Below are 25,925 nucleotides of genomic sequence, written 5' to 3'. Positions count from 1 at the left end.
CTCAGTTGTGCCTTTGCCCAGCCCACCCTCCTTTGGTGACCCTGGGAGCACCCTGAAGAGCCAGTTTGAAAAGCACTGCTTTCGGCAGGCGGCTGTTACAGAAACTGTCCACCCAGCAGCCTTAGGTTCAGGAGGAGGAGAGAGTAGTGGAGAGGCCAGGAAGTTGATGGGCCTTCAGCTGGACCTTTCTTCCGGGTCGCCGGCACAGGGTTGGGATGAGATCATCAGAGAGAATTCCTCAACTGGGCAGCACCTTGAGCAAAAGCACCAAGAGGGCTGGGTGTGTTCACAAGACACATTTTATCCATAAGGACATTCCTTCTTTGATTATGCTGTACATGGGTTGGATAAATCAAGGGTCAAATCATGTCCTGTGCAACTTGGAAGTTGCAGTTAAAGCTTAATATAGCACAAGTGTGAGTGCTATCTCCTAACACCAGCTTTATAGAGGGAATCTACTGTACTCGCAAAACAGTGAGCCTTTAATAGCCATTCTCTCAAATTCCTATGCTAAAGCTGAATGCCTTTCCTGTACACAGCGAACCTTTTATGGGGATATCTGAAGCAGTAGGATCAATTGATTTGTTTTATTCTGATAGTTGCTTTTTCATCACCTAAAAAAGCATGTCCTAGATTTAATTATTAGTGAGAGGTTTGTCTCACTCTGTCTCACCAACACGTTCATGCTTCATATAAATGCACAAGTATTTCAAGCCAGATTTAACATGATTATCGGAAGAGAAGAGAAACCTTTGATCTCCAGCCTCTATCTTGAGAGCCTTGTACCATCTCAAAATGGCCCCAATCACTGCACCTCGCATCAACGACATTTTATTAGTTAGTCCTGGGTTGAGGACTTTAAAGTGTTTGACATGACTTGCTATAAAGCTTAAAGTGAATCAGACTTCCCCTCACCTCTTCCAGATTCAATTGATTAGAACAGCTTGCTTTAGTAAATATATTTCAGAATAACCTATTCCCATTTATTTTAAAATATCAGTTAAGGAATTTAAGTCTACATGATAATATTTACCCATTAAAATAAGCTTTACCAGTGTAGCATTTGAAGTTATTTAAAACTTGAATATTGATTAAAATAGCTTTCTGACTTTGTGACTATATTATAAAAATAGCCACTAGTTTAGGCAATAAATTAAAGAAAGCAGACTTTCAAAAAAAAAGGCTTCTATTAAGATTGGTGATTTTTTTAGTGTTTCTAAAACTGGACATTTAAAAGTATAAATATTGGTTTATGCTTTATTGTGTCAAAGATGTATCTCCAAATCAGGTGTGAGTATAAATGCATCCACAAACACTTCTCTGAGTCCCCTTTAACAGTTCTCTATGTCCCTAAAAATGTTGATTGAGAAGTGTCTTAAAAACCAATCTGAAAACTAACACACCACTGTAAAGCAATTATACTCTAATAAAGATGTTAAAAAAATTGAAAAATAAAAACCAACCTGGGCTAAAAAGTTAAACTGCATAAAATTGCTGAGGGGAACCATGAACACTAATCTGTATGATTTTCACCGTGTATCTTGAGGAGGAGGGTGCACTGTGTCATTTTGTGCCCTCCCCGAACGGACATACCTTGACCAACATTTAGCATTGAGTTTGCTCTTTATATTTTGACATTTTCCTTTCTTTATTTTATAAAATTGGATGAACCTACTATATATAGTTTTTTTAATGGACCTTTAAGTCCCTTTATAAAATATATTGAAATATTCTTATAACTGTGAAAAATAATTATTTTGAATTTTCAATAATTTTGATTAGAATTATAAAAGATATCAATTTTTAATATTTTGCTTCACAGAATTATGCTGAAAACTTAGTATTGTCTAATCTGTTTTCCGCTGAACACTAGTGACCTCCTGATGTAGACAGGTATTTTTTGGAGAAAGCCCCTGATGGACTAGGTAGGGAAATGCAGCACACTCCAGCGCCCTCTGGCCGATTTGGCATGCATTAACATGCTAAAGCCTTGCCTCAAAAAAACAAAAACCAAAAGAACAACAAAAAAAACCTAGCTAAACTTGTTTCCTTTAACCCAGCATTTCCCAAACTTTTCCCAGAAAGTCCTGTTCACATCCCTTGGGAATTTAATGCTCTATGAAACACAGCTTGGGAATTGCTGGGGTTTCGAACACCTTATTCTTATTCGTGACACGTTATGTCAGAGATGCCCAGGAGAAAGTGGCCAGTTTCCTTGGCGGCATCTCACAGGGTGGCAGTACCTTGGAATAGGCACCGAGTTCAGGCTCTGGTCCCCAGCATTGTAGTTCAAGAACACCATTTTCTCAGCTCCCCTGAGTTATCTGGTACTATCCAACCAAGCTTGCAAGAGACTAGCTACTGGGCCACAGTGCAGATCTGAACATTTAGAAATGTGGGCATGTATCTTTCCAGCCATCCAAGACACCCTTTTCCTAGTGGCATTGTAGCAGGAACCCTGATACCTCATCAGCAATTTGCTTGGTGAGTGTGGAACCAGCACAGAGTGAACCGACTTGCGAGAAGCCTGATGAACACACCCTGCTCCACAGGAGTGGGTGAAATACTCTTGTCTGCCAGATGAGGGCGCATTCTTGTGGCCTGAATGGGATACACACTGACAGGCCCACTCGCCCGTCCCACCTGTACGCTTTGTGCGGACGCAGGTAGCTGGGCTGCAGTACAGAAGCCTAGGGCTTTCCTTAGTAAGAGACCCCTCCCTGGTTTCTTGTTAATTAGACTTTGGGGCTTCGCACGCAGTCTCACAGCTAACTAAGCACCTGCATCTAATGTTGATTTTCTTTGTACTAGTTTCGCGCTCAGAAGGTAACCTTTTTTGACCTTATTTCCCAATTCTGGAGGCACCTTGTAATAGCTGTCTGTGTCATGATCACAGTGTCTATGTGTCACGTCAAGCCATCTCTGTATTAATGCTTTCTAACTGTGAGCTTGAAATACGTGTAACAATTTGCTAGACTCTGCAGCATGGTGTCCTGTGGTACTGAGCTTTGAAACTGTCTTGTACGGGGAGGGGGCATACATTTTGCACGCTTCTGTAGCCTCGTAGCAAGAGCGCAGAGCAGTACCATTCTTCCCAGTTGGAAAGTGAGATTTACTCCTGTTTGGTTTCTTGCCAGGCTCTAAGGGATGGAAATAAGCTGGCACAGATGGAAGAGGCACCCCTTTTCCCAGGAGAATCAATCAAGGCCATTGGTAAGTCTAACAAGTACACTTTGCTTGTAGAGACCCATAAAACGAAATGGCACTTTACTCGCCAGCACAGGTGATATATGTGCTGGAGATCAGCCAGACCAGTTTAATTAGGGGACAGATGGACTAGACCGAGTCATTCTTATCAATGTCATCATGACCTTAAGAGATAAGGGACTGTAGAGGATCCGTTTAAGCTCCGAACGAGCCTTAGGTGGCAGTACCAACAGAAGAGGGGTCCAGCTTTTCCCCATGGACTGAAGGCTGATGAGACTCTCACGGTAACGTCGGTTCGCTGCTTTGTTGGAAGGATTCACTCTAAGGAAAACGTATTGACAGACGATCCATATCATACTTCTAATGACAGTTTTGAGAATTTGGCAAAGACATTTTGGGGGCTTATAAGAGTCCAGAAAGTACAATTTTAGTGCAGGAAAAGGGCATGTGTCGCCACCCTGGATTGTAAGGGCGACGGCCTGAGGCGGACTGCCCGGGGCTGGAGGGGCGGGCAGCCGGCTGTGGCCTCTTCACCTCACGATCGCCGAGGTTAGGTCGGACGGCCTGGTTTGTGAGGCCGAGTGTCGCCTTCTTCCCTCATGGCTCTCTCCCAAAGGCGTGTGCCGGGTCTCGGAGCACGGTCATCTTGTGTTGGGGTAGCTGGGCTCTCCTATCAGGGCCTCCAAACAACTACTCCTGCTGGATAGCCTAGTCTGTGGCTCAGGACTCTGTTCAGCCCGACCTGAATTTCGAAACTGTTTTTCTCTTTGGCTTCTGGAACTTCATTCACTCCTGGTGCTCCTCTGGCCTCTCTGGGCTTTCCTCCTCTGGGAGCGTTTCTAGCCCTGCCTCCGTGCTGCCCTGGAACAGTCTGACTACAATGCAGAGCTAATTATGTCATGCCTCTTCTTCTCCGGACAACAGACTGCACAGATTTAAAGTGAACGTGAACAGTTCTGACACATTTATACACCTGGGAAATGATCATCACAGTCAAGATAATGAACATATCCATCAGCCCCCAGAAGTTTCCTTAGGCCCCTTTATATCCCTCTCTCCCATGCCTTCTCCCCCTTCCCCAGGCACTATAGGCTAGTTGATATTTTCTAGAGTTTTATAGAAATGGAATCATTGAGTATGTTCTTCTGTCTGCTTATCCCATCCTGCATAATTATTGTGATAGTCCTCCATACTGTGAGTGCCATGGGTCAGCAGTCATGCCTCTTCATTGCTGCGTAGCACTCCACAGTGTGCTTATCCATTCGTCTGTCGATGGGCTATTGGGTTGTTTCTGCTGTTCGGCTATTACAGATAAAACTGCTATGAACACTCATGAACACATCTTCTCTGGCCTCATGTCCCATCGTCCTCGTGCACCCTTTGACCCAGCCACACTAACCTCTGGCAACTCACTGATCTCTCCTCCCTTCCCCTCCCCCGCTTCCCTGCTGAGTTAAGTCATTCCTTTTCTGAGCTCTTATCACATTGAGTCCACATGGTTCTGATAGCATTTATCAGGCTATATGGTAATTTTCTGTGTAGTATCTCTCACGGGTCACCTGGTGGGCAGGAACCTTGTCCAGTTATACCCAGAACCCCAACAATAGGAGCCGCTCGGTATATAATGAGTTACAGAAAAGTTTATGCAAGTGTTTTGAGAGTTTGGCTGAACGACATCTTTAGTACCATTATTCGTCCCCTCGGACTCATCTGTAGCTGTGTCCATTCCCGCCATTTGAATGGAACAGCACTTTGGGAAGATTGGGAAGATGTGGTATCTTTGTGATAGGCGTGAGCCTCTTAACATTCATAGGAGTCATATATGTTGTTGATTTTGATGTGAAAGATACTGATATTAACATTAAGAAAATAAAATTGATATGGAAGCTGATGAAGAATTTGAAGCAGTCTTTTCCCGCTTCATTGATGGGGTTTTGGTTTTTGTCATCTGTAAAGCAGTTTCTTTGGAGGTGCATCAGGGGACAGTGTTTAGCTTTAGTTAGTTTTCATTAGCAGTGATTTATGAAATGGTAGCCCAGGTTCTTCAGAGTTTAATTAATGTGTTTTTGAATGTGATTAATTTATCACTCAGGGAAAATGTGAACCACTTGGAAAAAAATGACAAAATGTAACTTATTATGAGGCCTTTTACTTAAAACCTCAAGTAGCAAATCAAAATTTTGTTTTAAAAAGTGGAATTTTATTAGAAGACTATCCATCTATGCCTTTATTTAAAGTAATGAAAGAATTTAAATTTCTAGAAAACTGGAATCACAAATTTATATATTTGGAAACTCATGTTAAGATTTATTGACACAAGTCAGTGGCAGTAGATGATATTTTGGGTTCTTTCTTTCAGTGAAAGATGTCATGTATATCTGCCCATTTGTGGGAGCAGTGAGTGGCACCCTGACAGTGACGGACTTTAAGATGTACTTCAAGAATGTAGAGAGAGTGAGTATTTAAAAGTGTGTTTTATTTTTTAAAATAACTGCAGAAGAAAGTAAACAATAAAGAATACAGTAAATAGTATCCTGAAATCCCATCACCCTGAAAGAAGCAGAGGGTCAGTTTTAAGATGTGCGCATTTGCAAGCAGATTTTGTATCTTAAAAAAAAAAGGACCGTTAAAGTAGCACTTTCACCTGCGCTGGGGGTGAGGGGGTTGTTTAATTGTAGTCTCAATGTCTACTTCACAAAGCAGGTTATAAATCAGACTTTGGTGTCTTAGCCAGGACCAAGAGGAAATGCGAAGTAAGCAAAGGTGTTTTAAGCCAGCGAAGACTTAAAATGGGAAAGCTCTGTTAGCCGACACTGATTGGCATTCATGTTAATTTGTGAACCCAGGACCCGCATTTCGTCCTCGATGTCCCCCTGGGAGTGATCAGCAGAGTTGAGAAGATAGGAGTGCAGAGCCATGGAGACAACTCTTGTGGCATAGAGATCATGTGCAAGGTACGGTCCAGACATGAGAGAAACTTAGAGGGGGCGGGTAGCTTGGAACTTCTTCACAGCCTTTGGACAGTAAGAGTAATTTGGACATTAGTGACTGAGATGTTTTCAGGACCCAGACCTCTTCAACCTTTCATCAGCCAATTCAGACCATCATATAAGCCGTTGAAGTAAACCGCTTCTTTTCCATTGAAGTGTTCTAATTAACATGGACCTGTAACCTAGGCGGTGACGATATTTGTTACATTTCAGAGAAATCAAGTGGAAAGCAGAGATCAATATTTTTTCCAGTTTGTCCTGATAAGACTAGCCTTCAGTCAGAGACTTCCTAAAGGGACAACAATATTCATAAATTCTGTGATTAAAAACACAGTTAAGTTTCTTGGCTATGTTGGAATTTGCACCTGAGCCCTGCTTATTTTTGGGTTTCGCCCCTTCCTCCAAGGGTTAAGTAAAATTTGTGTGACAGCTTTGACGAGGACTAGTCGTTTAAGAACCGCCTTAACTGATGTTTTATTCCCAATGACTTTGCCTCATGGAATACAGTTTATTAACAAACCCACCTGAAATACCAGGCAAGAGATCCTGCCTACAGCGTCATCAAGGTCCCTTCCCAGCTTGGGGTTTGGATTAGATTCCTGGCAGTCTGTTTGCTCTGATCAAATCTCTGAGGAGACCTTCCTCTGCTTGGCCCTAGACTGCAGTTGAATCCACTTTTTCAAATAACCCTTTACTGTGCCAGGTCGGGAATCTGCTGGCTTTTACTAGGCTCACCTTGGGCACCACACGGCAGTCCTCGCCTAGGACCAATCACTGCTGTCCTGATTCTCAGTCCAGGGTGCCGCACGCAGAGCAGTGCGAAGCCGTTGCAGAACTGAGACCGGAGGGGGGGTTTGATCAATTCTGTAATTCTGGAACAGGTCATTTCCCTACTCAGAACTCTTCACTAGCTGCCCATTACCCTTGGGCTGGAGGAAAAGCTTACGGAGACCCCGCGGTGTGAGCCGGACTTCCTTTCCTCGGCAGCTCCCTCTCCAGCCACCCCTCCCCTTGTTCTCGCCGTCCAGGTTCCTAGAGTTGTGCACACTTGCCTGTACCCCCAGTCCCCACCCCACACAAACTCCTGGGGCTTCACACGTGCTGTTTCCTTTGCTTGTAATGCCTTTCCCTCTGAGCAGTCCTAAATAGCAAGTCGGCTCAGTCAGTGAGCTGGCACGTGTGTAGCCACAGAAGCTTGGAGGGAGGGCACAGCAGGAACCTAATGTTACTTAGGCAGATGTCCTGTGGCTGTTTTCCTATGGTATTTCTTGTGGCTGGGGTGAGTTTTTGCTAATAGCTTCTTTAAAATGTTTTCCAGCCTAGAATTACCAGCGCCGTGCTTAAACAGGTGACATGCAATTCAAAAAGTACAAAAACTGAGTGTAGTAAAAAGTAAGTTTCCCTCCACCCAACACCCAGCCACCCTGATCTGCTCCCTGCAGCCACCCACTGTTAACCAGTTTCCACAGATGGCCTATGCACACAAGTATGTGTTTGAAAATGTGAATGGTTGTATATTATATACGCTGTCCTGCCCCTTTCCCCCCACCCTTAACCATGTACCTTGTGTCTCCTTAAGAGCAGCATATAACGAGCTGCTTCTTGTTTCTAACAGCTCTGTAGTATTCCATTAGTGGTACTGTAGTACATTTAGCCAGACCCTGTTTATTTTTTTACTTATTTATTTTAACATCTTTATTGGAGTATAATTGCTTTACAATGCTGTGTTAGTTTCTGCTTTATAACAAAGTGAATCAGTTATACATATACATATATCCCTATATCTCTTCCCTCTTGCGTCTCCCTCCCTCCCACCCTCCCTATCCCACCCCTCTAGGTGGTCACAAAGCACCGAGCTGGTCTCCCTGTGCTATGCGGCTGCTTCCCACTAGCTATCTGTTTTACATTTGGTAGTGTATATATCTCCATGCCACTCTCTCACTTTGTCCCAGCTTACCCTTCCCCCTCCCCGTGTCCTCAAGTCTATTCTCTAGTAGGTCTGTATCTTTATTCCCGTCTTGCCCCTAGGTTCTTCATGACCATTTTTTTTTCAGGTTCCATATATATGTGTTAGCATACGGTATTTGTTTTTCTCTTTCTGACTTACTTTACTCTGTATGGCAGACTCTAGGTCCATCCACCTCACTACAAACAACTCAATTTCGTTTCTCTTTATGGCTGAGTAATATTTCATTGTATATACGTGCCACATCTTCTTTATCCATTCATCTGTTGATGGACACTTCGGTTGCTTCCATGTCCTGGCTATTGTAAATAGTGCTGCAGTGAACATTGTGGTACATGACTCTTTTTGAATGATGGTTTTCTCAGGGTATGTGCCCAGTAGTGGGATTGCTGGGTCGTATGGTACTTCTATTTTTAGTTTTTTAAGGAACCTCCATACTGTTCTCCATAGTGGCTGTATCAATTTACATTCCCACCAACAGTGCAAGAGTGCTCCCTGTTCTCCACACCCTCTCCAGCATTTATTGTTTGTAGAGGTTTCGATGATGGCCATTCTGACTGGTGTGAGATGATATCTCATTGTAGTTTTGATTTGCATTTCTCTAATGATTAATGATGTTGAGCATTCTTTCACGTGTTTGTTGGCAGTCTGTATGTCTTTTTTTGAGAAATGTCTATTTAGGTCTTCTGCCCATTTTTGGATTGGGTTGTTTGTTTTTTTGTTATTGAGCTGCATGAGCTGCTTGTAAATTTTGGAGATTAATCCTTTGTCAGTTGCGTCAGTTGCAAATATTTTCTCCCATTCTGAGGGTTGTCTTTTGGTCTTGTTTATGGTTTCCTTTGCTGTGCAAAAGCTTTGAAGTTTCATTAGGTCCCATTTGTTTATTTTTGGTTTTATTGCCATTTCTCTGGGAGGTGGGTCAAAAAGGATCTTGCTGTGATTTATGTCATAGAGTGTTCTGCCTATGTCTTCCTCTAAGAGTTTGATAGTGTCTGGCCTTACATTTAGGTTTCAATCCATTCTGAGTTTATTTTTGTGTATGGTGTTAGGGAGTGTTCTAATTTCATTCTTTTACATGTAGCTGTCCAGTTTTCCCAGCATCACTTATTGAAGAGGCTGTCTTTTCTCCACTGTATATTCTTGCCTCCTTTATCAAAGATAAGGTGACCATATGTGTGTGGGTTTATCTCTGGGCTTTCTATCCTGTTCCATTGATCTATATTTCTGTTTTTGTGCCAGTGCCATGCTGTCTTGATTATTGTAACTTTGTAATATAGTCTGAAGTCAGGGAGCCTGATTCCTCCAGATTGCTTTCTCAAGATTGCTTTGGCTATTCGGGGTCTTTTGTGTTTCCATACAAATTGTGAAATTTTTTTGTTCTAGTTCTGTGAAAAGCGCCAGTGGTAGCTTGATAGGGATTGCTTTGGGTAGTAGAGTCATTTTCACAATGCTGATTCTTCCAATCCAAGAACATGGTATATCTCTCCATCTCTTTGTATCATCTTTAATTAATTTCATCAGTGTATTATAGTTTTCTGCATACAGGGCTTTTGTCTCCTTAGGTAGGTTTATTCCTAGATATTTTATTCTTTTTGTTGCAATGGTAAATGGGAGTGTTTTCTTAATTTCACTTTCAGATTTTTCATCATTAGTGTATAGGAATGCTAGAGATTTCTGTGCATTAATTTTGTATCCTGCTACTTTACCAAATTCATTGATTAGCTCTAGTAGTTTTCTGGTAGCATCTTTAGGATTCTCTGTGTATAGTATCATGTCATCTGCAAACAGTGACAGCTTTACTTCTTCTTTTCTGATTTGGGTTCCATTTATTTCTTTTTCTTCTCTCATTGCTGTGGCTAAAACTTCCAAAAGTATGTTGAATAACAGTGGTGATAGTGGGCAACCTTGTTTTGTTCCTGATCTTAGTGGAAATGCTTTCAGTTTTTCACCACTGAGGATGATGTTGGCTGTGGGTTTGTCGTATATGGCCTTTATTATGTTGAGGTGAGTTCCCTCTGTGTCTACTTTCTGGAGGGTTTTTATCATAAATATGTGTGGAATTTTGTCGAAAGCTTTCTCTGCACCTATTGAGATGATCATATGGTTTTTCTCCTTCAGTTTGTTAATATGGTGTATCACGTTGATTGATTTGCGTATATTGAAGAATCCTTGCATTCCTGGGATAAACCCCACTTGATCATGGTGTATGATCCTTTTAATGTGCTGTTCGATTCTGTTTGCTAGTATTTTGTTGAGGATTTTTGCATCTATGTTCATCAGTGATATTGGCCTGTAGTTTTCTTTCTTTGTGACATCTTTTTCTGGTTTTGGTATCAGGGTGATGGTGGCCTTGTAGAATGAGTTTGGGAGTGTTCCTCCCTCTGCTATATTTGGAAGAGTTTGAGAAGGATAGGTGTTAGCTCTTCTCTAAATGTTTGATAGAATTCGCCTGGGAAACCCCCTGGTCCTGGGCTTGTGTTTGTTGGAAGATTTTTAATCACAGTTTCAATTTCAATGCTTCTGATTAGTCTGTTAATATTTTGTTTCTTCCTGGTTCAGTCTCAGAAGGTTGTGCATTTCTAAGAATTTGTCCATTTCTTCCAGGTTGTCCATTTTATTGGCATAGAGTTGCTTGTAGTAATCTCTAGCCAGACCCTGTTTATTTATGGACATTTAAGTTACTATTTCCATTCTTTTGCTGTTAGAAATAATATCACAACAGTAACTTCCTCACTTCCCCAATTGCTCTTGGTTTAATTTGTTTGTGGTCATATTTATTTTCAAATTTGATGTAAGGTTAAAGAAGAATGAGATTTTTGTGTTTAGCTAACGACGTAGGTTTAGAAAGGTCAGGGGGTAGTGCTCAGATCAGTCCCAGGAAGAAACTGCACCGTCAGAGCCACCTCGTTGGCATTGCTCCTGACAACTTCCAGTTGATCTCTCGGCTGGCAGCTTGCATGGCAGGGTGCTTTCAGAAACCGATCTTGAGAAACAGCATTATAATTTCTGTAAGGAAGTCACTGAGGGCCATACATGACACAGAGTCCTTGCTTTGAGTTCAGAGGAGAAATCTCTGTCGCATTTCTGTTTGATGGATGGTGTGAATTCCGTAATCGACTCTTTTAGCAACTTAAAGCCCACAACTGATTGATTCTATGGCACACCTTTAGCAAGTAAGTGCACAGGACTTGATGGCATGTCTTTTATGTACTAAGCTTATTCTTGGTTCCGTCTGGTGAGGTTTTTCCCCAACACGTCCCCTTTGTTCCAGTTTTCTCACTTAATCTTTTATTATCTTGTTGGAGGTGCTTTGCGAATTGCCTCGGTATCCACTGGTGATTGGTTACAGGACACCCCCCCTCCCCCCAGCAAATAGCAAAATCTGGGGCGCTTAAGTCTCCTTATATAAAATGGCGTTAGTATTTGTATAGAGCCTACGCACATCCTCCTGTGTACTTTAAATTATCTCTAGATTATTTATAATACCTAATACAATGTCAATGCTATGTAGGTAGTTGTCGGCACTCTGCTAATTCAAGTTTTGTGTTTTGGAACTTTCTGGAACTTTTCCCCCAGCGTTTTTGATCCATGCTTAGTTGAATCTGTGGACGTGCAGCCTGCAGATAGGGAGGGCCGACTATGTTTCATGAGAAATGAATAAAAATATTTTATTTATCTCTTCATAGCGTGGTGTCTACTTCATAGGTACTCAATACATGTTGAATAAACGAGTGTTGCTAATTGTTTAACAGGATATGAGGAACTTGCGACTTGCTTATAAACAGGAAGAACAGAGTAAACTAGGGATATTTGAAAACCTCAACAAACATGCATTTCCTCTTTCCAATGGGCAGGTACGTACACCAAAATAAATCTTTTTATGTGTGGGTCTAAATGCCTTCACAGAGGTCTAAAAATTTCATGTTTAACTGTTCTTTCTTCCAGAGGTTTCCTTTATCTGTTTTCTCGCTGTTGGTAACTAATATTAGAATATTTTAAATTTGTCAGTTCTGTGTAGGATGAAGAAAACTGCCAACTTGTTGCTTCAAAATTTACAGATTAAAGTCGGAATCTTAGTACATTCAGCTCATAACTGAATGAAAAGCTTTAATAGCGGGCGTATGACATAGCAAAGAAATGCTGACATATGTATTTTGTGGTTTTGTATCCAGACACTCTTTGCATTCAACTATAAAGAAAAATTTCCAGTGAATGGATGGAAAATTTATGATCCAGTATCTGAATATAAAAGACAGGTAAAGTGTGTTGCTTATCAATCGGAAAATAATAGGTTGAGCATGTTTTTCCTAAAAGGGTAGAAATGTAGTGGAGAAGAAACCTTTTGAAACAAGTTGTCCATGGGTGTAACTCACTTGGCTTGTGGGTTCTTCAGCTCTGGATGTCCGTTCTCCCCATACCAAACCTTTGGCTATGGCACTGTTTGTTCTTCCTTTTTCCAGAGTGCAAGTGGAGTACAGGGACGGGGGTTGACAAACCAAACCAGCCAGATGGTTTTTATTAGATATTCTGGTAGCAAATTAATGAGTAAGGATCAAAACCAATGGTTTAATTTAGATTTTAAGTATATGGCATGGCTACATCAGTCTGATGAGGTGTTCCTATACCTAGAAGCTCTTTAGTGCATTGCTAGTTTGAAGATATTCCAACAAGACGTTATTTTCATGACATTTACTCTTTGCCTGCACCTTATATTTGGTATGGTGATTTTATATTCCTTATTTTAGACATTTTTAAGAACTTTCTGCTTCTCTAAATGACTTCCATGGGTATTTTTAAGAACAGCACTATGCTCATTTGTTATAGAAAACATGACAAGAAATGCATATGACTGGGATTCAAGTATACAATTTTCATGTTTTAGTATGTTTGGAAATTATGCTTCATTAGGTTTTTTTTTTAATGAATTAGGTAGGAAATGGCTTATATTAAATAAATGTATATTTAAACTTTTAAGTAGCAATGAACAATGAATTACAAATGGATTTTAGTAGAAAATAAGAAATGGGGACTTCCCTAGCAGTCAAGTGGTTAAGACTCCACGCTTCCACTGCAGAGGGCTCGGGTTTGATCCCTGGTCGGGGAACTAAGATCCCACATGCCATGGCCAAAAAAATTAATAAATAAATAAATTTTTGAAAAAAAAGAAAAGAAAAGAAGAAATGGATGTGGTTCATGCTTAGTACTTTTTGAAAGTGTAAAAGTGTGCTCCTCTCCACCCCCTGACTTTCCTCTGACACCCTGCAGGGCTTGCCAAATGAGAGTTGGAAAATATCCAAAGTAAACAGTAATTATGAGCTCTGTGACACCTACCCCGCCATCATTGTCGTGCCAACTAGTGTAAAAGATGACGACCTTTCAAAAGTGGCAGCGTTTCGAGCAAAAGGCAGAATCCCGGTAAGTAATAAACATTGTCATTTAGATATAAATGTATACTGTATTCGATCTAATATGGAAAAAAGCAAGACAGAAAAAAATTAATGAATCATCCTTGAGAAAATGCGTTCTTTCTTAGATACTGAGTGCAAGGCTCTACCTATACTGGAAGGGGCACCATTGCAAAAGTAGACAGCAGCCAGCAGGGGGTGAAGTTTTTTAAACAACTTTGTTGATATATAAAAAAAACCTCCATGTGTTTAATGGATACAATCTGATGAGTTTGGATATATGTGTACACCCAGGATTCTATCACCACAGTGAAGCAGGGAGCGAACGATTTTGAGACCCGAGTTTGTGCTCTGGTATAACCCTGAGTCACTTGGCTGCTGGAGGAAAATGGGAGGTTTGGGGGCTTAGCTTTAGATTTCATTAAGAGACTGTATATTTACTTTGTCCTCATATGGCCACGTATGCCACTGTTGAGATCCAAAGGTGTTTTTAAATTAGGAAACAAAATAAAACTAGTCAATCAAATAGAAATGGGGCTTGATGTCAGTCATAGTTTGACTTAGTCTCTGGTTTTCTTAGGATCATAGAATTTTAAAGGTAGACGGGGATTCTTAGAGCTCATTTAGTCAGACTTCTTTCAGCCTGACCCAAACATTGAGTCCCAGGGCCACTATCGCGCTGTCCTCAGGCTGACTCCTCCCCTTTGAGGAAAATATGCCGAAGCAGCTGTGCTTGAGAAGAGAACTTGTTTTCACTACCTGGTCATTAGAGCACGTATTATTTTAGGACCGTACTAATATTTATGGCTTTCAAACACTAGGTGTTGTCATGGATTCATCCAGAAAGTCAGGCAACGATTACCCGTTGCAGCCAGCCACTTGTGGGTCCCAATGATAAACGCTGCAAGGAAGATGAGAAGTACTTGCAAACGATAATGGATGCTAATGCGCAGGCTCACAAACTCATCATCTTTGATGCCCGGCAAAACAAGGTCGCCAGCACCAACAAGGTACATTATTGATACTGCTGCAGAAGTTTTTCTTCCGTACTGTTTGTAAATCATCATGCCATTCAAATAGCCCAGTGAAGGTGGACTCTTGTGGTGTAGCCCAGAGCTGGGCCTCCTGGGTCCCTAGCCCTTGGGAATCCTGTCGTCTCATTGCCCCTCCACAACCCTGTCTGCTGAACTAATTAAGTAAAGACCCAGAAAGAGAATGATCGCCTAGAGAATCTAGTAAGTATTTTAATGAAAGGATCATGAGGCCCTTGGAAGTCCCTTTAACCTGTGAACTATGGTGATTGCTTGATTAATTCATATCTGCCTGAAGTTCTGTTAGATTGGAGTCAGCTATGTGAAACAAGGCAGATACACAAAGTTGCCATCCGCACCCAGCTCCCATCTGATCCCCACCAGCTGAAGAGGCCCAGGCTGTGCGGTCAAGCCTCCAGTACCCGCTTTCCAACGGGAAGGGCTCTGAACGGCGTCATTTCTGTTTCCCGCAAATGACTTGCTGAGAGTGTGGTCCTGCAGGCAGGCCTCTGGCAGTCAGAGTCCTGACCCCTCCACAAGGAGTCTCAGGTATGAGGATGGCGGCCACAGCCCTTACCATCTCATGCCTACCTGTAAGGTGACGCTCGGGTAATCAACATGCAATGAGCATGTACTAGGGACAAGGTGCTGGGGGAAACACCAGGACAGACGAGGCTACATGTAGGAGGTGCCAGCTCAGTGTTCCGGGGGAGCTCGTGCCGCTGGGCGAGGCTTCACAGAGGAGGTGGCATTTGAGCTGGCCCTGGGTGATCAGCGGGATGAGACGGGCAGGGCACTCTAGACAGCACGAGACCCCTTCAGCGGTGCGCCAGAGCATGCCATTCATGAGAATGGCAAGAAGGGGGGCGTCTGAGGGTTCCCCCGCCGTGTCCCCCTAAGCAGTGCTTGGGGGTCTTTGTTTCTCTTGGCAGCTTGTGCCCCTTCTTTGCTCACTGATGATTCCATCGTTGACCACAATCTCCAAAGAGCCAACGTCTTGCGCCCCCCCGTCTCACTCTTGGGAGGATCCCTTCCCTCTTACTTCAAAGAGAAAACAAGCCGTCAGGTGCGCCCATGGCCCTTGAGGCACGTGCCTGCCATGGGCCAGGCGCACAAACTGCCCAGCGGCCCCCACCGTGAGGCGGGGTGGCGGGGGGCGTGCAGCGTGCTCCGCGGGAGCGTGGAGGCAGCGTGGTTGTTTGCACCTGACCGTGGGCAGTTACTGCATCTCTCTAGACCACGATCCCCTCATCTGAACTGGGAGCGGCAGCACACCTCCTTCCTGGAGTGGATGTGAAGGTTGCATGGGTGCCTGTCCCAGAGAAAGCTTTCGGGTCAAGCTTGCCATCTCTGCTACTGACCCGGAGTGGACGGCCCCATTCTCTTGACTCTCATGACGTCTCTGCCCTGGACCACTCCCTCTCTGTACCCTGGCCAGCTCAGCCTCCTTCACTGCTTCCTCTCCCTCTTCCCAACTGGCAGATGGCAGCACGCCTGGAACCCAGTCTGGGGTCCTCTTTTCTCCTTTGCCCAGTCTCGCTGGGCCATCTCCTCCAGTGCCCTGATTCTCAACACTCCCTGTGTGTTCAGTTTGCCACCCAAGTTTCTATCATGCTCTGATCCCTCCTGAGGTCCAGATGGATTTCCATCCCGTCGTCTGGTTGGCATCCCCTCTTGGCTGCCTCCCAGGTAACAAAACCTCAGTGTATCCAGACCAGCCTAAGAGACAGGGTAGTGAGAACCCTCAGCTTTGTGTTCAGTTACATGTGGGGTTTCCTCCCTGCTCTGCCACTTAGTGCTCGATAGAACCCTGAGCAAGTTACTTAACCTCTCCAGAAGCCTCTTCTGTAACAGGGGGAGGTGACAGTCTCTCATGTAGAGGGCTGCGTACGGATTGAAATTGGGTGAGGAGAATGCACAGTGCCGGGTGTATCAGTATAGGATGCTGAGAGGCGAGCCCCACCCTGCCCCGGGGTCTGGCCTGGCACTGAGCGGTGGTGTCAGCTACTGAGCCGGGGAAGCTGGGAGAGGACCAGGGTGGGGAGAAAGATGGGCAGCGCGTGAGTTTCCTGAGGTGCTGAACCAGTGACCACAAACTTGGCGGCTTAAAACAGCACACATTTATTCTCGCACAGTTCCGGCATCTGGCAGCACTGTGCTCCTTCTGAAGGCTTCCGGGAAGATCCATTCCCTGCGTTTTTGGGCTTCTGGTGGCTCCTCTGTGCACATGGCTACCGCCCTCCAGTCCCTGCCCCTGTCTTCCCACAGCCTCCCCCTCATTGTGTCTCTGGGTCTTCTCCCCGACTGGAACAAAGAGCTGCTGGCTGGTGGGCGGGGTCGTCTCTCAATGGAGGACCCGATGGTGAGTGGCGCTGTATGTTAATTCAGAAGTCCAGACTCCATTATGGAGGGTTTCAAGTCAACTTTCTTCTTGAGAAAGTGAAGATGCAGGCAAGGAATTTCATTTTAACCTGTTGCAGTTGAGGAGCCTGTGTGGGGACAATAAAGCTCTGGAGCTCAGAAAAAGGTCAGGTTGGAGGTCGAGTGGAGGTTGCAGCCTTGGAGGGGAGGGGATGAAGTTACCCAAGGAGCCTGGGCCACGTGAGCGGGGCCAGGCACCAGACCGCCTGAAGTGCTGTCTGTGGAGGGTAAGAGAGGAACTCAGTGAAGGAAAGGGTGCTCCAGGTGGTCGGGAGGAGACCGCAGAGAAGAAGGGAGAGGTCCCAGATGCCAGGAGAGGAGGAGTGTCCAGGAGAGAACTAGGGGGAGGGGTGTCTTAGCTTGGACAGCTGTAACTAAATATCATAGGCTGGGTAGCTTATAAACAGCAATATTTATTTCTCAAAGCTCTGGAAGCTGGAAGTCTAAGATCAAGGCACCAGCAGATTCAGTGTGTGGTGAGAGCCCACTTCCTGGCTGTAGACAGCCCCGTTCTTGCTGTGTCCTCACACTGCCAGAGCAGAAAGGGGCAAGCTCTGTGCCGTCTCTTCCGGGAAGGGCACTAATCCCATCGTGAGGCCGCCTCCTTCATCACCTAATCTTTCCCAGAGGCCACACATTCTAACACCATCCCATCGGGAATTCAGGTTTCAACATGGGAATTTCGGGGGATTCAAACGCTCAGTCTGCAACGTCTTGGGGGAGGTGTGTGGACTTCGGAGTCTGAGGGCATGGGAAACCTGTCCTGCCACTTGCTGCCTTTGGCCTTTGGGAGTTGCCAGCCCTCTCTGAGGCTTTGCTTTTCTCACCTGGGAATCCTCCCTGCTGCCTAGGATCGGCATCCCGGCGGGCCTTCACCAGGTGCTGAGCAGCTGGCTTGAAATCACGAACCCCTGAGTCCATCCTTCAGCTGCCTCCGTCCCAAGGGGTGTTAGGCTTTCTTCTCCCTGAGGGTTGAGGATGGCCCTGCCGCCACTGCTGCTATGAGCTGATCCTTGGGGACTTGGGGGCCAGTGGGGAACAGTGTCCAAACATCGCTGGCTTCCCTCTGGAACCCTGCTTTGCCCCCATAGAGAGAGGCCTGGCCAGCAGGTTCGAGTCTTTCAGAACTTTCTGAGCCCCCTCCCCCTGTTCCTGCTGGGGTATAGGTGGGGCCCCTTCTCACCCTCCTTCCCCCTCCTCTGTCTCCAGACCTCCGGGTGCCTGCTCTCTGTCCTAGCACGGAGTAGGTAGGCACTCGTGCCCTTTTTCTCCCATGAGCCCATTTTCTGATTGTCATTTGTCTTGTGTGGGGCTTTAGTAATCGGTTTCCAGGCAACAAACTGGCTTTAACTACATTCTCCTGGTTAACACCAGCCCTGAGCACGCACGCCCTCCATGCTGAAGTGCTTTCTGGGTGTGGGGCCTCTGCCCCAGCCTCAGGTCTCCCTCAGGGGTCCCTGTCCAGCTCGGGGCTTTTCGAGGTAGGTGCTGGGAGAGGCTATAATACATCAGTGCCCGAGTATGGGGGGCGTGCACCGAGCCTTGCACGGATTAGCGTTCATTAAGATCATTTATTTAGTTAGTATTTAATCCCCACAGTGAGCCCCTGGAGTCTTTCCGGTGAGAAAGCTGGGCGCAGAGAGATGGTGAGGACCCATAGCTACTTGAGTGGCAGACCTGGGATGACGAACCCACGCTCCGTGCCACCAAAGCCTGTGCCTTTAACCCCTCGGCCAGCAGTGTCTTCAGTGGGCACCGAGGATATCGTTTATGAAAACATCATCCTGCCACACAGGCAGGACCAAGCTCTAGGCTGCTTTGGCCACAGTTTGTGCTCAGAGTGTTCTGTTGAGAGAGAGCGCCTCACGTCATCCTGTACCGGCCAGAGGACAGGCGCATCCAGACCCGATGACGACATTCTCTTCTTTCCCCGCCAGTCGTGTTTGCGGCTCCTGAGCTCGAGCAGGTCCTCGGCCCCTGCTCCGCCCCCGGTGGCTGGGCTCCGGTCCCCCGGCATGGCTGTGGCACGGGCTCGGGGCACACTCCCCCACCCCCGCCTCCCTGCCCACCCACCGCAGGCCCACACACGGGCCGCCGAGCAGGACCCCAGGCTCAGGCCCCGGGCCCCAGGCTCCTGCCAGGCTCTCTGCCTCTCCTGGGCCCTCCAGGGGCTGGGTCAGCCCTTTACAACTCTTTCTCTCCTGGATGGCCCTGCCCCACGCCCTTCGTCCTCGACCCTTCTGCACAGAATACACCCAGCCTCAGACGGGAACTGCCCCCCACCCCGTCCCTACCCCCACACCCCGGAAACTAGGGTGGCCTCCCCGCTGCGCCCTCCCCCGACCCCCTGCCAGCTCAGCCCACCCTGCTCTTGTGCCCACTCCTTCCCGTGAAGTCTGTCCCAGCTGTGCAGATAAGCCCTCCCCGGAGTCACCGTCCCCGTCCCCTCGCAGCTGGCTCCACCGTTCCCCTACCCCCGTGCCCGTCTTGGCCTGGACTCTTCACGGTAAGGCCACCGAGTACCTTCTTGTCACGACCTCGCGAGCTTTTGACACAGTGAGTACCGTCTCCCTTTTGAAAGACTCTCTTCCCTTTTCTCTTTATCCTCCAGTCTTTGGCCGCTCTCCTCAGTCTCTTTTGCTCTGCATTCCCTAAATGTCGGCCTTCCACAGGCTCTGGACCTGACTGCTCTCCTCACCACACACGCCGTCCCTGAGCCCTGGACGCCGTCCCCAGCGCCACCGCCCTGCCCCTCTTCCGTGCTCCAGAGCTCTGCGTCCTGCCCCCGAGACAGTTCCACCACTCAAAGCCCAGGGCTCTGTTCCTCCTCCAGAAACCAGTCCACAGTTTACAGTTCAGTGCCTTCTAGTCTATTCACAGCGTTGTGAGACAGTCACCACTGTCTCATTCCAGAACGCTTCCATAGCCCCAGATGGAAACCCTGTGCCCACTGGCAGTCGCCGCCCATCCTCCACTCTCCCCAACCCCTGTCCCCAACACCTGTCAACCACTAATTTACTTCCATGTAGATTTCCTTCTCCTGGACACTTCATATAAATAGAGTCATACACTGTGTGGTTTTATGTGCCTGGCTGCTTTCGCTTGGCGTGATGTTTCTACGGTTCCTCCGTATTGTAGCATGTATCAGTACTCCATGCCTTTGTGTGGCCGAAAAATAGTCCATTTTATGGATACAGCACAGTTTATCCGCTCATTCATTGATGGACATTTGCGTTGCTTCCACCTGATACCTGTTGTGGATATTCCTGCTATGATTTGTTGTGTACAAGTTTTCATGTGAATACCTGATTTTAGTTGTGCAGGAGTTGGAATTTCTGGACCAGATGGTAGTTCCATGTTTAACTTTTTGAGGAACCATCAGACTGTTTTCCACAGAGACTGTACAGTTTAAATTTCTACCAGCAATGTATTAGGGTTTCAATTTCTCTATATTCTCATAACAGATGTGTCTTGGATGTTGACTTCTGCAAAATATAAGCTAATTGTAGACCAGATTTTATTATGAGATTACCAAGGGGTGAGCCGTATCCCCCCTTTTTGTTACATTTGCATTTTATTTTACTTAAATTACTTAAATAAATCTCACTGTTTGGGATTTACAACTTGTTTTATATAGAAGTTTTGTGGTAGTACAACTCTATTTTTTTAAATATTTATTTATTTATATTTTTGGCTGCGTTGGGTCTTCGTGGCAGCACACGGGCTTTCTCTAGTTGCGGTGAGTGGGGGCTACTCTTTGTTGCAGTGCGTGGGCTTCTCATTGTGGTGGCTGATCTTGTTGCAGAGCACGGGCTCTAAGCGCGTGGGCTTCAGTATCTGTGGCACATGGCTCAGTAGTTGTGGCTCGTGGGCTCTAGAGCACAGGCTCAGTAGTTGTGGCGAACAGGCTTACTTGCTCCGCGGCATGTGGGATCTTCCCGGACCAGGGCTCGAACCCGTGTCCGCTGCATTGGCAGGCGGATTCTTAACCACTGCATCACCAGGGAAGTCCACAGTACAACTTTTTTATTCAGATATATGGTAGAACGTTTTAGAACCCAATTCGCCTTGTGTAAGAACCAGTTGTTAATCGTTTTCAAAACTGATGATGGGTGATGGAAGATTGTTGTGGGTTGAACTGTGTTTCCATTAAAAAAAAAATGTGTTGAAGCCCTAACTCCTGGCACCTGTGACTGTGGCCCTGCTTTGAAATAGGGTCTTTGCAAATGTAATCAAGTTAAGACGAAGTCCTGTGGAATTAGGATGGGTCCTAATCCAGTCTGACTGGTGTCCTTATAAGAAGAGATACAGACACAAGGAGAAGGCCATGTGAAGATGGGGCAGAGATTAACGTATCTATAAACCAGAAACACCTGGGGCCACCAGAAGCTGGAAGAGGCAAAGAAGGATCCTCCCCAAGAGGGTTCTGAGGGAACACGGCCCTGCCAGTACCTTGATTTTGGACTTCCAGCCTCTAGAACTGAGAGGAGAAATTTCTGTCACTTTAAGCCACTCAGATTGTGGTACTCTGTTCCAACAGCCATGGGAAACTCATACAAGGATGTAGGAGGCTTATTATAAACAGATGAGTTTGTCGCTTCTTTAATGGTCTCTATCTGGTTAAAACTAGAAAGAACAGAAAAGTTAACTCAGATGAAGTGACATATATCTTTTGTTTTCACAGGCAAAGGGTGGGGGCTATGAAAGTGAAACTGCATACCCAAACGCAGAACTCGTGTTCCTGGAGATCCACAACATTCACGTGATGAGAGAGTCGCTGCGAAAACTGAAGGAGATCGCGTACCCGGCCATCGAGGAGGCGCGGTGGCTGTCCAACGTGGACGGGACGCACTGGCTGGAGTACATTCGGGTACAGAGAGGGCCCGTCCTTTACGTGCTTTCTGCTTAAGATTTCTCTGCAGCTGGGCCATAAAGCTATCTGTCTGTCTGTCTGTCTGGGTGGTTTCTTAGCATTGCAGATGAATGCATCTTTGCTGTGTACTTGGGCTTTCATAGTTTCCATGGGCAGCATCCAAACTGTGGTCTTTGTTGGGGGGGGGGGTTGTGACATAACAGAAAGCAATAATGCTTGCCTCAGATCAGGTTTTTTTTTTTTTTTTTGCGGTACGCGGGCCTCTCACCGTTGTGGCCTCCCCCGTTGCGGAGCACGGGCTCCGGACGCGCAGGCTCAGCGGCCATGGCTCACGGGTCCAGCCGCTCTGCGGCATGCGGGATCCTCCCGGACCGGGGCACGAACCCGCGTCCCCTGCATCGGCAGGCGGACTCTCATCCACTGCACCACCAGGGAAGCCCTCAGATCAGGTTTTCAAAGTACTTTGTGGCCCTTTGATAAAGGACCCTGTTTACTACTGTAGTTTTTTCTTAGTGTAAGTTTCTCTTTTTTCCCTCCAGATACTAACGTTTCCTAGTGATTCTTAAATTGATTGCATTCTTGTTCGGTTCATTGACCTGAACTTCCAGTGTTCTCCACAGAATTCTTTTTGCTGTAATAGAAATTAAATGTAGCCTGGTTTAATGTGCCTTCTTTTCTGAAGATGCTTCTTGCTGGGGCAGTAAGAATTGCTGATAAAATAGAATCTGGGAAAACCTCAGTGGTGGTGCACTGCAGCGACGGTTGGGACCGAACATCCCAGCTGACGTCTCTGGCCATGCTGATGTTGGACAGTTATTACCGCACCATTAAAGGATTCGAGGCTCTCATAGAAAAGGAGTGGATAAGCTTTGGACATAGGTTTGCACTGGTAAGTTGAGACAGTGAGGTGCACGCTTCATTATTTTGCTATATCGTATGCATATTTGTATCACACATCACACACACACACACACACAGGGGACGGCTTTGTGCTCTGTGTGAGACCTGACTTGCCATAAGAGAATGCCATGGACCTCAGCATTGTATGTTCCTGGCAGGGCAATCTTTTTTTTTTTTCCACGTAGGTATGCCTTTATTTTTGTAAAGAATTAAGGTAAAATTCATATAACATAGAATTAACCATCTTAAAGTATATAGTTCCACGGCATTTAGTGCATTCAGTGTTGTGCAACCACCATCTCTATCTAGTTCCAAAACATTTCATCACCCCCAAAAGGACACCCTGTACACATTAAGTAGTCACGCCTCATTTCCCTCTTCCCACCAGCCCCTGGCGACCACTAATGTGCTTTCCATCTCCCTGACATAAGTGGACTCACACAATATTTGTCTCGCTGCGACAGGCTTATTTCACTAAGCACAATGTTCTCAAGGTTTATGCATCTTATAGAACCTATCAAATTTTATCAGTAATTCCTTTTCATGGCTGAGTGGTATTCCATTGTGTGGATATACTGCATTTTGTTTATCCATTCACCTGTTGGTGGACACTTGGGTTATTTCCATCTGTTGGTGATTGTGAATAATGCTGCTGTGAACATTGGTGTACCAGATTTTGCCATACAAAGTACCATAAGACTGGGTGGCTTAAACAACAGAAATTTATTGTCTCATCATTCTGGAGGCTGGAAGTCCAAGATCAAGGTTCTGACAGGGTTGGTTTCTCCTGATGGCTCTCTCCTTGGCTTGCAGACGGCTGCCTTCTTGCTGTGTCCTCACGTGGCCTTTCCTCTGTGCACACACATCCCTGGTGTCTCTCTGTGTCCAGACTTCCTCTTCTTATAAGAACATGAGTCAGACTGGAACAGCCTCATTTCAACTTAGGGCCTTTAAGGATGTGATTCTCTCCCAATGCACTCACATTCTGTGGTACTGAGGGTTAGGACTTCAACAGTGCTGGACACACAGTGGTGCTCAGTTACGTGTATCCTCCAGTTTTAATCTTCTAGTGACCTTGCGAGGCAGATGCTACCATGGATAGATGGGGAAACTGAGTATGAGCTATCTGCCAAGGTCGCCCAGCTATTGAGGGTACAGCCAACCTTCAGGCAGGGGTTTCAAGCCTGCAGTCACTCACCCACTGGGTCTGTCTACTATTCCTTCCCTCGAGTTTCTGTGGATGAGCTCCTACCTGAAGCCAGTTTCTCTCCTTCCCCACCTGTCCCGTCATCCGGCTCATGGGTGGTTCCTGCCTCCATCTCCCCTCTCCCCTTGATCGTTTCCATTGATAGAAACGTGCTGTTACTTATCCCACCCTAAAACCCAACCCTCTTGACTGTACTTCCCCCTCCAGGTGTCACCCTGAACATCTGCTCCCCACTACAACAAATCTGCACAAAACTAGTCTGTTCTGGCTCTCACTGTTTCTCTCCTTCTGGTCTCTCTTGAACCCGCTTCAGCCAGGCTTCCTCCTCACGCCCCTGCACCTTCGCCCTGCCACTGCTCTTGTCACAGTCACCAATGGCTGCCACTCTGCCAAGTGCTTCTCCTATTTGGCCTGAGCATTTGATACTGGTCATTGCTCCCTTCTTCTGCAAACACTTTCTTCCCTTGGCTTCTAGGTGGCTGCAACCTTCTGAATTTCCTCCTACCTTCTGGTCCTCCCTCTCTCCCCAACTTCTTTTTTTTTTTTAACACCTTTACTGGAGTATAACTGCTTACAATGGTGTGTTGGCTTCTGCTGTATCACAAAGTGATTCAGTTATACATATAAAAACATCCCCACGTCGCCTCCCTCTTGCGTCTCCCTCCCTCCCACCCTACCTATCCCACCCCTCTAGGTGGTCACAAAGCACCGAGCTGACCTTCCTGTGCTATGCGGCTGCTTCCCACTAGCTATCGATTTTACATTTGGTAGTGTATATATCTCCATGCCACTCTCTCACTTCGTCCCAGCTTACCCTTCCCCCTCCTCGTGTCCTTAAGTCCATTCTCTACCTCTGCGTCTTTATTCCTGTTCTGTCCTGAGGTTCTTCAGAAGCATTATTATTATTTTTAGATTCCATATATATGTGTTAGCATGTGGTATTTGTTTTTCTGACTTACTTCACTCTGTACAACAGACTCTAGGTCCATCCACCTCACTACAAATAACTCAATTTCACTTCTTTTCATGGCTGAGTAATATTCCATTGTATGTATGTGCCACATCTTCTTTATCCATTCATCTGTTGATGGACACTTCAGTTGCTTCCATGTCCTGGCTATTGTTAACAGTGCTGCAGTGAACATTGTGGTACATGACTCTTTTTGAATGATGGTTTTCTCAGGGTATGTGCCCAGTAGTGGGATTGCTGGGTCGTAGCGTAGTTCCATTTTTAGTCTTTTAAGGAAGCTCCATACTGCTCTCTATAGTGGTTCTATCAATTTACATTCCCACCAACAGTGCAGGAGGGTTCCCTTCTCTCCACACCCTCTCCAGCATTTATTGTTTGTAGATTTTTTGATGATGGCCATTCTGACCAGTGTGAGGTGATACCTCATTGTAGTTTTGATTTGCATTTCTCTGATGATTAGTGATCTTGAGCATCCTTTCACGTGTTTGTTGGCAATCTGTATATCTTCTTTGGAGAAATGTATCTTTAGGTCTTCAGTCCATTTTTGGATTGGGTTGTTTGCATTTTTGCTACTGAGCTGCATGAGCTGCTTGTATATTTTGGAGATTAATCCTTTGTCAGTTGCTTCGTTTGCAAATAGTTTCTCCCATTCTGAGGGTTGTCTTTCCGTCTTGTTTATGGTTTCCTTTGCTGTGCAAAAGCTTTGAAGTTTCATTAGGTCCCATTTGTTTATTTTTGGTTTTATTGCCATTTCTCTGGGAGGTGGGTCAAAAAGGATCTTGCTGTGATTTATGTCATAGAGTGTTCTGCCTATGTTTTCCTCTAAGAGTTTGATAGTGTCTGGCCTTACATTTAGGTCTTTAATCCACTTTGAGCTTATTTTTGTGTATGGTGTTAGGAAGTGCTCTAATTTCATTCTTTTACATGTAGCTGTCTAGTTTTCCCAGCACCACTT

At 45.6% G+C, this 25,925-nt stretch overlaps 1 protein-coding gene across 7 annotated transcripts in view; it reads left to right on the top strand.

The window, feature by feature from the left end:
- The window catches only part of MTMR1 (myotubularin related protein 1), a 70,285-nt gene that overhangs the window by 21,027 nt on the left and 23,333 nt on the right, over nucleotides 1-25,925 (top strand). For 5 of the 7 annotated variants that reach the window (XM_089904027.1, XM_022561132.3, XM_022561133.2 and 2 more), the window contains 9 exons: nucleotides 3,138-3,213; nucleotides 5,567-5,661; nucleotides 6,054-6,161; nucleotides 11,916-12,017; nucleotides 12,336-12,419; nucleotides 13,429-13,578; nucleotides 14,390-14,578; nucleotides 21,705-21,890; nucleotides 22,576-22,782. In XM_089904027.1, the coding sequence (XP_089760153.1) occupies nucleotides 3,138-3,213; nucleotides 5,567-5,661; nucleotides 6,054-6,161; nucleotides 11,916-12,017; nucleotides 12,336-12,419; nucleotides 13,429-13,578; nucleotides 14,390-14,578; nucleotides 21,705-21,890; nucleotides 22,576-22,782 (1,197 nt within the window). The remainder of the gene's footprint in view (nucleotides 1-3,137; nucleotides 3,214-5,566; nucleotides 5,662-6,053; nucleotides 6,162-11,915; nucleotides 12,018-12,335; nucleotides 12,420-13,428; nucleotides 13,579-14,389; nucleotides 14,579-21,704; nucleotides 21,891-22,575; nucleotides 22,783-25,925) is intronic. The other 2 variants (XM_089904028.1, XM_089904030.1) reach the window with 2 other exon arrangements.

The sequence above is a fragment of the Delphinapterus leucas genome, chromosome X, assembly GCF_059928025.1.
Source record: "Delphinapterus leucas isolate spDelLeu-1000000601 "Yukka" chromosome X, BTC_Dleu_Yukka2, whole genome shotgun sequence".
NCBI classification, from domain to species: domain Eukaryota; kingdom Metazoa; phylum Chordata; class Mammalia; order Artiodactyla; family Monodontidae; genus Delphinapterus; species Delphinapterus leucas.
Note: the sequence above shows the minus strand (reverse complement) of the source record. Positions and strands in the feature narration are given on the sequence as shown.